Here is a 16,280-nt window from a genome sequence, read left to right as displayed (position 1 = left end):
ATACACTCCCTACTTCTCAAACTTAAACCATGTACACCATCAGCTGACCTCCTCCTAGCTGAATACCTGCAAATTGCAGCTGGTATACTTACCTACCCTATTTCTATCTTAATAAACAGAACCATTTTAGAATCCTATGTCCCATCCATCTGGAAAGTCTCACATATTATCCCTTTGCATAAGGGAGGTACCTCTAATGACTTATCAAACTTCCGCCCCATAGCCCTTCTCTCTCCTCTAGCTAAAATTATGGAGAGATGTATCCACCATCAGTTACTGCTTCATCTCCTCCAAAATGACCTACTAGTGGACTGCCAACATGGTTTCAGACCTTACCATAATACTACAACTGCTCTTCTATCCTTTACAGACTGCAGTAATAAAAATAGGAATACTAACCAGCTATCTTCTGCCCTCTTCATAGACCTCTCAAAGGCCTTTGGTATGGTTAACCACCAACTATTGACAAGGATACTTAAATCACTTTCTCTTGATTCTAAGTTAGTACAATGGTTCCAATCCTATCTGGATAACAGAAAACAAGCAGTCCTGTGGGACAATAAACTATCCTCTCAGCTTCCAGTCACCCTTGGAGTTCCACAAGGATCAATTATTGGACCACTCCTTTTTACTATTTTCATTAATGATCTGAAAACTTCCCTTCCGCAAGCTACATGCATACAATATGCCGATGATTCAACTCTGATATGTGCCACATCTTCCCCAGCAGAACTCCAATCCAATACACAAACAGTCTTTACCCAAGTAGAAAACTGGTTCCATCAAAGATGTCTCCTCCTTAACCCAAAAAAATTAAATTATTACTTTTTACTCCTACACAGAAATCCCCCCTATAAATCTTATTATTACATTAAATAATGGCAAAGAAATTGCTCCCAACACCACCACCACCAAACTCCTGGGTGCAACTATTGACAACAGTCTCAACTTTAACACACACATAAATGCAACTATTAAATCAGTTAATAGAAAACTTGGATTCCTTTATAGAATCAAGCCCTTTCTCACAGCCTCAGCTAAGATTTCCATTGCTCAGACCCACCTCATTTCAACCATTCTCTACGCCTCCCCTATCTATACTAACTTATCCAAAAGCAACCTGAATAAACTAGCAACCTCCTACAACAACATAGCCAAATTTGCCACGGGTGCCCCGTTTTGTACCCACCATTGCCATAATCTTAAACGTCTAGGATGGCTGGAAATTCAAAACCAAATACTTTTCCAGCAACTCATTTTTATCCACAAAATCGTACATCATCCTAAAATACTCCCATACTCTGTAACCTCTTTAACTCCTATAAACATTTACCAACCCTAAGATCTTCAAAAAAGCTACAAGTAACCACCATAAAATCCAGCAACAAATCCGGGGACTGCCTGTTCTCAAATGCTGTTGGCAATACTTGGAACAAACTTCCAAGAGAAATAACATCCCTGACTTCCACCAACCTTTTCAAGAAACAGTTGAAAATCTTCATTAAAAGCCAATGGCTCTGCCCTTGCTTTAATCCTGACTGATACTAATTCTCCTATGTGTCTAAATATTTCTCAACTAAAAACTTTTTTCTGATATTTTCTCTATGCTCCATACTGTCCTTGAATCAAATTTTTTTTGTCTGACTGCTTATCGACTGCCCTGCTATCCTGAGGAAACTCATGTACAGTAAATGTTTTTTTTTTTTGTTATTTTCTTTCTTAATACAACTGTAAGATAACAATCTGTCTTCTATGTGTAACCTATAACTGATTTTTTAAAAATTTTTGCTAAGCTGTTGCTATACTTATGTAAATTGTGTTTTTACCACTGTTTTTGTGAACTCTATCTATGTATAAAACGTTTGTCTCGGAGTTTTTCTCCTCTGGCCTCTACTGAAAATGTACATATATCCAGTTAGACTAGCCTGGTCAACAAATGTAAAATAAAATAAATAAATAAATAAATAACTGGTTTTATGAATATTTGGCTTTACACAATGAGATAGGGAATGACAAAAGTGTCACTTTGAGTTCACTCATGGAAATTGTCCTCAAGAACTATTTCATCAGTTTTGAAGGGCAATTATTTAGACAGGTCAATGGTGTTGCCATGGGCGCTGCATGCGCACCAACTTTTGCCAACATAGTCATGGCTTTTTGGGAAACCAATGTGTTTTTCACGTCAGAGTTCAGGGATTATTGGTGTCTGTATAGACGCTTTATAGATGACATAATTTTTTGGGTGTATTCAGTTGACAGGTTGGATACATTTCTCCAATTTCTCAACTCCTCCACTGATTTCTTGGACTTCACCATGACTGTGGATCTAGAGCAAGTCAACTTCTTAGATGTAACCTTCACTATGAATAGGGCTAACAAGAAATTTGAGTCCAACTTGTATAGGAAACCCTCTCATTCCAACTCTTATTTGCATTTCCAGAGCTGGCATCCCACTCATCAGAAAAAAATCCATTGGTAAGGGGCAATGTGTGAGACTTGCCAAGATGGTGAGTGAAGATGTCCAGTTTTTGGTTGAATGCACTAAATTGACATATTCCACAGAAGAGGTTACCCCCAATATTTCTTAAATGAAATATTTGATGAAGTGAAGAGAAAGAGACAGGGTAGGTTTTAAAAGCCCCTTTTGGGTTTCACAAGTACACCTACAGTTAATCAGGATGTACATGACAAAGGTAATGTTGATTACAACAAAGCTTTGGTTTTGCCTTACAATGGACATTTCAGGGAAATTAAATTTGTCATTGAAAAATGTTGGTCTATTTTCAAACATGACCCGGAGGTTGCCAGTAAATTAGGTGAAAGGCCAAACATAGTACACAAGAAAGAGGCTTGTTTAAAAACTATGATTGAAAGGAGTTTGGGGAGTTCCAACAAAGGTAAAATGAGTAGATGTGGACACTGCACCCAATGTAAAGTGATGTTGGAGGGTGCAGAAGCTTTCATAGATGGATATGGAATGATTAAGTTACAAAAAAAATTCAACTGTGACCGTAAGGGAGTACCTGTTTTTATATAGGTAAAACCATCAGACACTTCAGATATCATGTTTATCAACATGGTTATGACATCAAGAAGAAGGATGAATGAAATGCCCTTTTCAGACATATCAAAATGTATCCTACACATTCCTTCAAATTCATTGTCATAGAAGGTTTGACCCAGGACCCTAGTGGGGGTCCCAATGACACCATTTTAGAATTCCTTGAGTTAAAGTGGCAACTTAGAGCTAATGCTGGGCAACATCCAGGACTAAATTATGTCATTTCTATTTCAAGTTATTTAAAGTTGAAATCTATGCTAGCATTATAGTTAACATGTCATTATTAATTAGTGTTCATGTTTTTTATTTTGATGCATTGTTTTTCAGTATTAACCATCATTGTTTTTACTATTTTGTGAGTTGCATAATTGTTTTAGTTGAATGCATATTGCTTTAATCATTAATTGGAAATATGGGGTGTGTCTTTTGAGCTCTTTTTAATGTTTGGGCATGTGCTGCATTTTTATTCTGAAGAAGTCCAGACATTCAGCGGACGAAAGTGCTAAATCTGTGACAGTAATAAATTCAGTGTTCCTTTACCCACAGTGGTTGTGTTTTTCATTATATATCTAACCAGTCATAGCTGGACAACCATTCACATATAAGCTCCTGACTTTTCTTATGATACTCCTTTCTGCCATGAAGCCTATCCTTGTTCTCATTAAGTAACAGGTTAAAATCTCCTGCTATCTAGGTAAAGGCTATTGTTTTAAGAGCCCTCTGCCAATTCCTAAAAGGTCTCCAAGAAAATTACTTCCATCTTTTATCTTCAATAGGCAGATGGATATTGCCTTAAGTCCATGGCTCACTATTAATTTTGCCTACCAACGTAAGCCATCTCCCCTTCCCTCTACCCACTACAAATCTCAGGAAATTATCAGTACTCGTCTATTCCCCCTGCTTGGTGTGTGATCTGCATACAGGGTGGGAAAATCTTTAGTTCTGATTTTACATGGCTCCTTCACTTTGAACTTAGTTTCCTGCAAGAAAATTATCTGTGCATCTATTCCTAAGCCTCTGTTGTATATGTGCACATTGGATAGAGTGTGTATTACCTTCTACATTCCAAGAGACAAGTTTAAAACCAGGCTGTGATACTGTTAAAGGCAATTGTGAGTGTTGTGTTTGCTCTTTGGGTATTTGACTGGCTGAGCAAACCCTCCCAATAAACCATCCAGGGTTTCCTAGGACTGGTAAAAACTATGACTGTTCACAATACCTGTGCTCAAGCCTGTAAGCTGTGAGGAAGACATGAATTATAACAACACCTTGTCCCGGACCCACTAACATCAAATTGCATGTTTGAGAATGTTTAGGTAAAAGGTCTCCAGGTACTCATTTTTATCAAACCACTAAACAATCGCCCATGAACATGGCTCTGTATGCTGAACTAAGACAAAAGGCATGCTTTGGCATCACTTACCTAACCACAGCCTCCAAGTAGAGAAATCATCAGGGTGCCCATAAGCAGTATAGCCCTGGCATACTGAAGAGACAAAAGAAGACAAGAGGGGGATTGCTGTTGCCTTGATCACATTAGCAATGCCTTAAGAAATATACAAGAAGAGTGTAAAAGGAGGTGAAGGGAAAAGAAGGGAAAAACTTGCCACCATTTCAAAGACAGGGAAGCTATTTAGCAAAAGCAGGAAGAAGAACGGCTACTTTGCTAGCATAAGAGCAAAAAGACATACCTGGGAATGCCAGGGTAGGCTAGACTAAGTTATTGTTCTTGGACTTTAAATAGATGATTCTCACCCCAAAGCTATCAGCTGCAAGAAAACAAAGGGACAATGAGCATTATTCCCAAGTAAAAAGTACTCACCAGACAATTTATTACAGACAAAACCAGCAACTACAAAGAGACATGCATTTGTGTCCCTTTGCATAAATAGTTCACAAGCACAGTGTACAAAGCAGCTTGATATAGCCCCTCAGAAAATAACCCACCATTCTGTATGCAGTGATAATCTTGAACATGGTTAGTCTGACCAAGGATTTAACCATATGTGGCACTTCTAGCCAGTTTGGCTAGTCCTTCTGCTGACCAGCAGTGTTCATCTACTGAATTGGACAACCCTGAAAAGATTTCAGAGCACAACATTCCACTGTAAAAATGTAATTTTTCCCAGTGATGTGCTGACCTCTAGTGACTTTTGCCACCCTCTTTGTCCTTGCCTGGACCGTGCACAAAATTCTTCTTTCTTTGCATTTGTAGACTTAAACTGTGATATGCTCTTCTTAGGTGTGGAGGACTGTCCAGCTGTCATGGTGAAACACTGTTGCACCCAGCCAGAAGAAGAGGAGGATACGGCAACCTTAGGAGAATCCTGTGCTTATGCTGCCTTGGAAAGTCCTGTAGAGCCCACATTGCTACTGGCCTGCAAGACGTTACAGTCTGTGCTGTAAAGAGAAGGAAAGATGTTCTTATTGAAAGACATTTTTAGCTGAATGCGCCACTTTGCCAGGGGACTGGGGTCTCTGTCTTTTAGCATTTGTAAAATCCCCCTCCATTCCCTTATCTGACCAATGCCTTTCTCCTTCTGGATCCTCAGTGCCTCTATAATGTATTTCCAGGTCATCCACAATCTGATTGCTTGCTGAGAATTGTAGATAAGTCATTCTCCCTTCCTTCTGAACTATTAGTGTTACAGGAAATAGTAACAAAACTCTGGAACCCTTGTCAAATTACTCCCTTCTGTAAACATGCATGGTTGCCTCCAGCAATAACGCTGCTGGGAAAAAGTCTCTAGTACCTTTGTTTTCTCAGCTAAATCTTATCATCCATGTACTAGTTCTGGCGGAAGAAAACACCAAAACATGTCAAGGGTTGTCAGCACTCATGCCCAGCAGCCCAATCTGATGTACTCTTTCAATAGCGGAGTTCAAATGGCTGGACAAACCTGCTACCTTACACACCAGATATCATTAAAAGAGTGAATATTAATATTAGGCACCAAGGAGGGAAACCCTTTTAGATGAATGTTGCACTTCCTAGACCTATTTTTCAGGTCATCATTCTTGTAGGTCTGCTAAGGAAGCTCCTCCTTTATTTTGGAAATCTACTTGAGATTGGCAGCAGAGGATTCGTGTGGGTCTCTAATACTTTCTTTGAGGGTTTTGTCTTTACTCTCCAGCATTGCAGCCTTGGATTGTTACTGTGATACTACCATGTGGTAGCCTCCCAACTCTGTAGGTATTACTGAAAACCTTTCAAACAAGATGAGCAGCCAATCCTCTGAAGAGGCCTTTATAAAATTATTGAGCAATACAGTCTGTCTGTCTTATCACTCCATTATTCTGAACTGCTGTTTTAAGCTAAAAGCAAGATCTCTTCTCAGAATAAAATGTATTTAGCATCCAGGAATAGCTAGAGGAGGTAAGTTATAGGTCCATCTTCTTCTGGGAAATGCCTCCCAAGCCATTCTTTGTTGGTGTAACTAAAGAAGTTGGCATGACTGATTACAGTCCTTTACTAAATGCACTCATTGTATCTGGAATTAACCACAATGCTCTTGACTGGTTGTTTATCTCCAACAGAATATTTAGAGTAAAATAAGAATAAATTTGTCACTCTATGCCCCCGGTTCAGAAGCATGCTACTAGGCTCCATACAGTCTCCTTTTCTATTACGTAAACTTATAGACTGTACATTCACCTGTTCAACTTATCCTTCATACTGACAATATAATTATCCGTAGAGCCAACCTACCTACAATCATGATTCAGAAAGAACTAGAAAAAGACCTAAGCCTACTTTCTAGATGACTTCATAAACATTTTCAATATGTAACACTAAAATGATATCATTTGGGCGTCATCCAAAAGCTCCTGTCAAAAACCCAAACTGACAAATAAACAGGAACATCTGTAAATTACTGTCCACTTCTAATATCTAAGCATTTTGCCTTATCAACACTTAAACTTTCAGGACATATTACTGGAGAAAAAAGCCGAAATCTGCAACATGCTGTTATGATCCATAAACATTTACACTTTCTACCACTAGGCATTCTGCAAGTGCAGCTAGAATGTATTATACCATGTAGTGCCATTGTGACAAAGAAAAAACCTTTCTACCCTACAAAGACTAACGGTATTTGCATTTTTATTACAACTTACCACAAAGGAGAGCACATCCATACAGTAACATAGGCTAACTTGTTTCCATTAAAACAAAGATATTGATTATTTCATAGGATCCCTCTTATTTAAGCTCCTAAATTTGAAATCCTTCCCTTATCTTGCTAATTGATTTACATTCTAAATGCACAGCTATCAGCTGAGGTAATTTCTTCCCATCATTACTGAATTACCCACATCAGAAAACTAGTTCCATACCAGTGCCCAGAATTTTGCATACATTGCCCATAAACTATTAAATGCCTGGGGTATGTAGAAGTAATCTTAGCAGGGGTTGCTAATATACCATCAATGCCTAGGCATAGTGCAGCTATGCTTCTCACGCGCTACTCATCCATAAACAGACTATGAACCTATGGAAATAAGAAATACACATGGGGACAAGTCAGTATAACAATTTGCAGCTGTAACTGGCCAGCATCCATGTCGGGTTGCTAGCTCTGCAATTTTGGAGCATAGCTGAAAACCATTTGGTACATTTTTCAGATATAGTTTCTCTCTGTGACTAAGAAACATTTTCCACTGCTGCACCATAACTGTGATTTCACACTCGGTTGTTCTTATCTGTGTACTGTTTTTAATACTAAATAGTATGAATTCTTTTAAATTGTTAAACTAGCATTGTAAAAATACATAAATTATCACTGCCAGTCACACTGTTTACATTACCATATATGTCATTTACTGTGGCTGCATTTTTAAACTCATGAAATACTTGAAGTAATGCATATTGGGTATGCAGTAAGATGAGGGTATAGGTTAGCTGCATCTTACTGTATAGCACTGTGTCACATGTTCCCTCAGCCTCATACATTTTGTAGGTTGGGCAGTGTCAAATGGTAAATATGAACAAAGGGAGGAAAACTTTACTGATTCAGAAAATTCAGTACTTCTGCAGACGCTAATGGAGATTGGATTAATATTAGTGAGCAAGGGCAGTCCCTTCCTAAAACAGCAGGTCAGTGTATTCATTTGTCATGGCTGAGATCTCTTGTAATGGGGTCACTGACATGAATTATTATCCTGCCTAGAACGCATTACATCAATGCATCCCAAAATGCCAAATAATGGAGGGGGGCACTTGTTTGACTACTGATGAATATGAAGGCTTTAGGGACCTCATCCTCCTTGATCTCCAAGACAAATACCTCCACTACTACCAAAACTAAAGATTTAAATATCCACTAACACATAAATAAAATGTATTGGACAGAAAAACTGATTACCCAACACCTACCTCATATCTGGAACAAACTTGATTACTCAACACCTACTCCATGTCTGGCACAAACTTCTCCTACACGTTAGACAAAGTGACATCCTAGTATCTTTCAGATTGAACTTGGATTGTTGGGGGTATCTTTAAATTTCATCCAGGACTAGCCTCTTTACCCTTCTTGATGAAGGGGTAGCAGGAGAGATGGTCCTGGCAATGTGTAAATGTTCTTATGACACAATTGCGTAGTATTTCATACAACATTTTGAAATGTCCCTGTCTGTATTTGATGTTTCCAAAATCATCTCTGGTACTGGTATGATGTTAACATAAGGAGGACATGATATCCAATGCCTGTCAAGATGATCAGGCTTAACATTATAACACACGTTTAAAAATACATATTCAGAACAGCTATGTTCAGTATCTTTCAATGCTGTGCTGCCCCTTGAGACTCAATAAGGCCCACATTGTAGAGAAAGTGTCACCATCTATAAGATATAACATTATTCCACCTCAGAGATTTGGTCTTGGCAAGTATCTAGCCCAAGTATGCATATACAACTTTTCAGCTCCCATTATTTTTGACCTTGAACCATATGCAACCTTATCACATGTTCACTTGGTTGGTACCTTATCAACTACTGTCAGTGCTGATGTTCTTTCACAAGTAACACGGCAGCTGGGAATGCTGATGTGTACTGCTGTCTGTAGGACTTGTGGCACGTCAGATATGGATACTGCTCAAATGTTTATTGATACTGCCTGTATCTTAGTGCTGTCCACCGAGTGTGAGTACATTGCACATAGTTGTACACAGACTATTTAAGGGTACTCTAACCAGAGGGTAAAACCATAATACTATGGCAAAGGTACCATGGATAGATGATTGTGAACTCTGGATTTTCTGAGGAGAAAACACCTGTTAAAGTTTTGCCCTAGCAATATACTTCGGTCTTGAAGGAATGTGCGGAATTTGATATAAGCACTACACCAAATGTTGGATTACTGTACAACCAACCATAACGTTAAGTTAATACCTAGGTCTTACTCCACAGCCTTCCCCCAGAAGTACAGATGTTCATGGTGGTAAAGGAGCAGATGGTGGGAAGTATCATCCAAGCCCAGGCTTCTGTGAGGTTTGCTGTCTGTAAGATGACAGCACTGACACATATCATGCAGGAAGATGCAGTTCACATCCCATACTTTCTTTTTGCTACACTTTTCAACTGATGTCACGGTACCAGATCCGTCAGACATGGTAGAGGTAGATGTGGATGGGAAGACATGATGCATGCATTTGTAGATGCTGTTGAATTCTGAGGTACAATGGCTGCATTTGTGTCTGTGAACCCTATTTAACCATTGATGTTGTTACACCATGTCTTTGTATCACCATCCCGCACAACCATATCCTAATGTTCATGTCAGGTACCATGTAGCATGACACCTTGACACAACCATATCCTAATTCCCATGTCAGGTACCATGTAGCATGACACCTTGACACAACCATATCCTAATTCCCATGTCAGGTACCATGTAGCATGACACCTTGACACAACCATATCCTAATTCCCATGTGGGGTACCATGCAGCATGACACCTTGACACGACCATATCCTAATTCTCATGTTGGGTACCATGCAGCTTGACACCTTGACACAATCATACCCTAACTCTCATGTGGGGTACCATGCAGCATGACACCTTAACAGAACTATATCCTAATTCCAATGTGGGGTACCATGCAGCATGACACGTTGACACAACCATATCCTAATTCCCATGTGGGTTACCATGCAGCATGACACCTTGACACAGCCATATCCTAATCCCCATGCCAGGTACCATGCAGCATGACACCTTGACAATTTCCATCTGTACTTACTGAAACTGAGCAAGCTGATTTGGAACACTCCCACCAGTGAGATGATTTTTCCACTGAGACAGCTCAAGGTGGAAGTCTGAGAAATACCCCATCGCACAGAGTGGCATATCCCATAGATCACCCCATGGCCATTATGTGCCATTAATAATGTATGTTTTGTGGTAACCATTTGAAATGCCAGGATTTGTAATGCCAAGTTACAGACTGTGGAGACTGAATGATTAAAAATCTGGATTTACATATACTAAGTCCAAGATTGCCATTTCTCAGAATTCTCCCTTTTCTTTGAGATGTGGTGATCTCAGAGATGTTATATATAAGTCTGGATGGTGCAAAGGAGCCTGCCCACCTGCAAACATCCAGTTTAAAGGAGAAGGGCAATGCTCAGTATACATTCTTCTCCCATACTTTGTCTTTTTTTTGTTTCAGGACTCAGCTTTGCAAGTCCCAGCATTTCAACAGGGAGTCATGCTCTATATGTGTCCTTTGCTCTTCACCATGTATGTTCCCTATCATTGTATAATGTGCTCACTGTCATCTGTGCTAATAGTAATGACCACTATGTGCCACTTGTCTGCCTGTTTTGATGTGGAGTAATGCCTGATGCTAACTGTGAACAGACCACTTTTTTTTGCACTCATTTCAACACATTAACTACTATACAGTAAGAATTAATCCATTCTGTGTGGCTATACTACTTATGTGTTTTCATTATATTTAAGTCTGTATTTGGCTGTTGTACATGGTTGTCATTAACTCAGTGCTTATTTTGGAATTGTAATCTATGTGTTTCTCAGTTAATGATACATGAGGTGTGTGAGCAGATATTGTTGCAGAGCATCTCTTATTGGCACAAGACCCTGCACTTCCTAGATTAAAGAAATAATCTACTACCATCCAACCACACAGACATATTTCAATTGGGAAAAATTATACAAATCTAATTACAAAGTATTTCATTGTTAAAATGGTAATTATATTTGTTGTAGTGCTCCTGACTGAAACGTGTTCATGTGGTCTGATGGTGATGTATTACTTCTTGTGGTTTTGTTCACCTGCTTGTATATGCATTTTGGTGTTACTAGAGTAAATGTAGTTGGTTCAGCTGAGCCTGCCCTGCTGTGATTCTTAACACTTTTGCTGTGCATACAGATAGTTCTTTACTTGCTGAACTAATTTATACTTGTTCCATTTACCTAAACAATTTAGATGAATAATATTCTGAACAGCAACATGTTATCACCCAGTTTAACTTGCTGATCTCTGATTCTCCAACACTATCTACGTGTCTGTGAACCATACAAATAAGCAGGCCTTAAATATGATATTGTGCAGATTGTTTGTTTATTCTGGCCAGTATATTTCATTATATTATCAAGTAGCAAGAAGCATTTGGTCATGTTGATGTTTGAGGTTACATCATTAGACATGAAACAAACTGGCAGCAGCTTGTAACATATCAAAAGTACCCATTTGCCAGTAGCCAGCTTTTCTACTCCAGTCATCATTTCTTTTTCCTTTCAGTTTCATTTACTCTTTCATTCTGCTATAAACTTTCATGTCATCAACTCCTTTCTTTTAAAATAGTTAACACTTTCCTTGATTCATTAACCTACCAGTTGTTTCAGTCTAAGTCATCACATACTTGCTTATTAATATATTAATCTCTGTGTGGAGTCTGCATGTCCTCCCCGCGGTTGGCTGGGGTTCAAAAGGCATGCGTAAATGAGCGTGCCTTCGTTAAAGGTTGAACATCGAGCTGGCACCTTGGCATTTGTGAAAATCTACTGCCAATCATTAGCGGACCGGAGTTCCACTGTGGTGACCCCTAACCAGGAAAAGCCGAAAGACAACAACAACTTCATTCCTTCATTAATGATTTAACTAATTTATGTGTACATGTGTAAGTGCCATAACTAGTTATCTTTCTCACACATTTATTCATGCATAGTTACTTATGAATGGGTTCATGTACTCAGACGATCAGTAAACTGGTCTTTTATTCACAGAACCATTAAATTGTACTCGCACTTCTATGGTCACTCACTTAAGAAATCATTCATTATTTACGCATAATCTTGAGTTCAGCTGTATAAGAAACAGACTGTTGCAATGGACCAGCATCTTATTCAGGATGGCTTCTCTCTACCTAAAGTCCACTTTTTGTTGGGACAGGCTGTGGATCCACCAAAACCTTGAATTAAAAAAGTAGGCACTGGAGAGTAAAAGAAAGAAAAGCACATGGTGTAGCAGATTTTTTTGTTAATAAAAAAAAAAATTATTGTATTATAAGGTTTCTTAAAATAATTCAGTCACGCTCTTTTATGCATTTCCCCAGCTACATCAGACATTTATTATGTTTCTAATTTTCTCATGTTCCTTCATGTACTCATATTAAACATTACCAACCCTTAGTAAAGATTTCTGTTCTCATTAAAAATGAATTACACAGTATACACACACACACACACACACACACACACACACACACACACACACATATATATATATATATATATATATATATATGTGTGTGTGTGTGTGTGTGTGTGTGTGTGTGTGTGTATATATATATACAGAGAGAGAGAGAGAGAGTGTCATTCTGTGTCTTAGTCCATCTTTCACTTTACTCACCAGTTTTTTTTTCTCCTGCATGTTCCTTTTACCATTTGTTGCAAGTGCGTTGTTCCTATAAATGGTATCTTAGTGATTAACTTTTTTTATATGGCAGGGAATGTTTTAAGAGCAAGTGTGGTCCTTTTCTCATTGTACTGAAATTTGTTTCTTTTCAGATCAGCAATCACCATATTTCCCCAGCGAACTGATGGGAGACATGATTTTCGTGTCTGGAATGCACAGCTCATCCGATATGCTGGCTACAAACAACCAGATGGCTCTATTCATGGAGACCCTGCAAATGTTGAACTCACTGAGGTAATTATGGGTGATGAGTGCAGCATGACTTTACTAAGGATAACAATGCCAATAGCTGCTATTTTAGGTTATATTCCAGTTTTGATTTTATCTGCTAAATGAGAGAAATACAAACTTGGCAAAACTTTTCAATTTCTTATTTAGCATGAGTTCTGCTGCTACTCAGGTTTTGTAGATTGCGGACTATGAATGTATGGATATGGCAAAGCAAAGTTGCATAAATAGCCAAATAAGGATGAGTATCTGGTGCTGTTTGTGAGCAGCATTCCTATATACTCACCTGCTTTAATTCCTTCCCCTGTCAGTAATGAAGAAAGTCAAGCGAAACAGCAAAAACTTGCAAACACATGTTGTGATGCAGATAGTGGGACAGAGCTTTATTAAATAAATCAGGGCTTTAGCAAAAAATGTATAATCTCGCTAGTAACATCAGAAGCCGAACAAGGCCAAAAGACTTCCTAAGAAATGAATATAAAGGAAATGCTAATATTATGACTGTGAAAAACTGTAAATGGTCAAGTCAGACAGAGATTAGCTTCTCAGGTGCTTAGCTTTGCTTTATAATCTCCTGCTGACTGCACTTTACAGGAAGGTGCGGAGAGGTTTGCCATAATCTTCATTAACCCCCTTTTTCTCATTATTTACATACGGTCAGAGTGTGGTTTCATCTGCTGCCTGCCTCTTCTCTTGATTCAGATCACCTCTCCTACCTTCTTCAATATAAATGCTCTAAGGACACAGGCCTTCTCTCACAAAATCTATCCATCTCTTAGCTGGACAATTTTGCCGCCACTGGGCTTCTTCCTATCTCTCCCATATTTTCACCATGCCATTTCTTGCTTTCCTCATACATACCCGGATCCCAATAATCTGATCTACTTGACCTTATCTGCAGTTGGAACTACTTGGGCTTTTGCTCTGATGTTCACATTTTTTTTCTGCCCCACAGTGTGCGTCCACCTACTACTTGTCGTAGGCACATAATCTCCATCTCCTCTTTCTATTTCAGCTACTTTGCATTCACTGCCCAAGTTTCTGTGCCATAGAGAAGCACTAGTCACACCATAGCTTTGTTGGCATTCTTCTGTCACAAACAGACCCTGGCACTCTGTACAGGTTGGCTGCAGCACCTCTTATTCTAGCTCTGACCTCATCATTCAGACTACCCTTCTCCTCAGCAACACCTCCCAGCTTCTAACCCGTTCCACTATCTTCATTTCTATCTCATTTTCAGTCTAATATCTTTACCGTCCTTTGCTGCCAGAGCTATGTGTCTTCAGTTCTGCATTCCACTCCCCTATCATTTACTGACGTTCCTGTTCAGTCTGCTTGTAGTGCTACATTGTCTGCAAATAGCAGCTTTGTTGCTTTGCCTCTTCTGACCTGGTTGCTAATGTAGTCCATCACCTGCACAAAGCCCGCAAATCTGTCACCTTAGTATAGTATGACAATGATGCCACCATCATCTGCTTAGCTAAAGCGCCTTCCACTACTTCAGCATGGCTAAAGGCTCGTCAGCTAATCCTAAATGCCAAAAAAAAAAAAAAATCTAAATTAATGCTTTATACATGCAGATCTCTTTCAACAACTTGTACACTCTAATATTATTTCAACAAACAATGCCATCATAGAAATTGTAACAAATACCAAACTACTAGGAGTCATACTAGAAAATAACCTAAAATTTGACCTGCATATTACCCAAACGACCAAGAAAACTTGTCAAAAATGTGCTTCTTCTACTAAAACAAACCCTACCTAACAGACTCCTTAAGAAAATCCTTAACATCATCCTACCTTCTCCCCTCCCTTCTCTGTGCATCACCCATATTAAGCAACATTCAAGCCACCCCAGCACGCTTTAATAAAATGGCCAAATTTTTCAGCTAATGCATCCTGTCGTATGCACCACTGCTTTACACTAAAGAAGCAAAACTGGCTAGAACTATCTAATCACCTTACATTCACTCAGCTTCAAATTTCCTGCAAAACAACACACAAACAATACACATGTCCTTCTCCACAAAACATTCTCAAGCATTACTCCCCACATGTTGTTTTCTCTCATGTAATCAGAGCCTACTGATAACTTCCAAATCTCATAATACAGCTGGAGACTCACTATACTCATCCTGTGCCAATAGAAAGTGAAACCCCATGCCTGTCCCACTAAAATAGGACAGCTGTGCATCTAACTTTAAGCACAGGCTAAAACAGCACCTAGACTCCTCTCTCTCTCTCTGTCTCAGATGTCTAAATGTCCAGCTGTCCTACCTTATTCTGTAAATGTAAATAAATCCTATATATGTTTATAACTGCATGCTCCTTTTCATCACTCCTACATAAATGAAATTTGTATATTGCTGTATTTGTAAATGCATCATATTTATTAGTGTATAATACTCCTACATAAATCAAATTGTATTAACTTCTGTCTTATTGTATTTGCTGATTCTAAAACCCCAATTCTACTGTTAAGAAACTGATTCTTTTTTCTCTATAAATTCTTTGTAGGTTTTGTCATTTTTTAAAATCTAATGGAGCTTTTCTACCCAGACCTCTGCTAAAAATGGGCCTGAGTGCCCAGTCATACCATCATGGTAAACCACAGGCAATAAATAAATAACAAGGGACTTAGAGGTGAACCCCGATGCATTCCCACTCTGACTAAGGACCCCTCTATGAGTCTTGGTACTATTTGTACTACATCATTCAGTCCTTGTACATACCCTGCACATTCCACCAGATGTTTGCAGAACTTTGAATCATCACAGGGCTGCTCCTTTCTTGGGACCTTTTCATAAGCTTGCTGCAAGTCTAGAAATGCCCAGGTAGACTCTTTCCTCATCTCCAGCATCTTCTCCACTGTTTATCTCACAGAAAACATCAGTTCAGAAGTACAGTACCCTGATTTGAATCTGCACTGCTCATCTCCCATCTTACTTTCTACTTATATTTGTATTCATTTATCAAGCACCCTCACCAAACGTTCCTGCAATATGGTAAGAGATTCATGACTCTGTACTGCCCACAGCTGT

At 38.9% G+C, this 16,280-nt stretch overlaps 1 protein-coding gene across 1 annotated transcript in view; it reads left to right on the top strand.

Annotated features, from left to right (window-relative positions):
* Positions 1-16,280, top strand: part of NOS1 (nitric oxide synthase 1) — a 1,255,637-nt gene that overhangs the window by 580,894 nt on the left and 658,463 nt on the right. Inside the window, exon 7 of the mRNA XM_044068292.1 lies at positions 13,101-13,242. Within this exon, the coding sequence (XP_043924227.1) occupies positions 13,101-13,242 (142 nt within the window). The remainder of the gene's footprint in view (positions 1-13,100; positions 13,243-16,280) is intronic.

This window comes from Protopterus annectens, chromosome 4.part0, assembly GCF_019279795.1.
Source record: "Protopterus annectens isolate FY-2018-M chromosome 4.part0, PAN1.0, whole genome shotgun sequence".
Lineage (NCBI taxonomy): Eukaryota > Metazoa > Chordata > Ceratodontiformes > Protopteridae > Protopterus > Protopterus annectens.
This window is presented reverse-complemented; position numbering and strand designations above follow the sequence as displayed.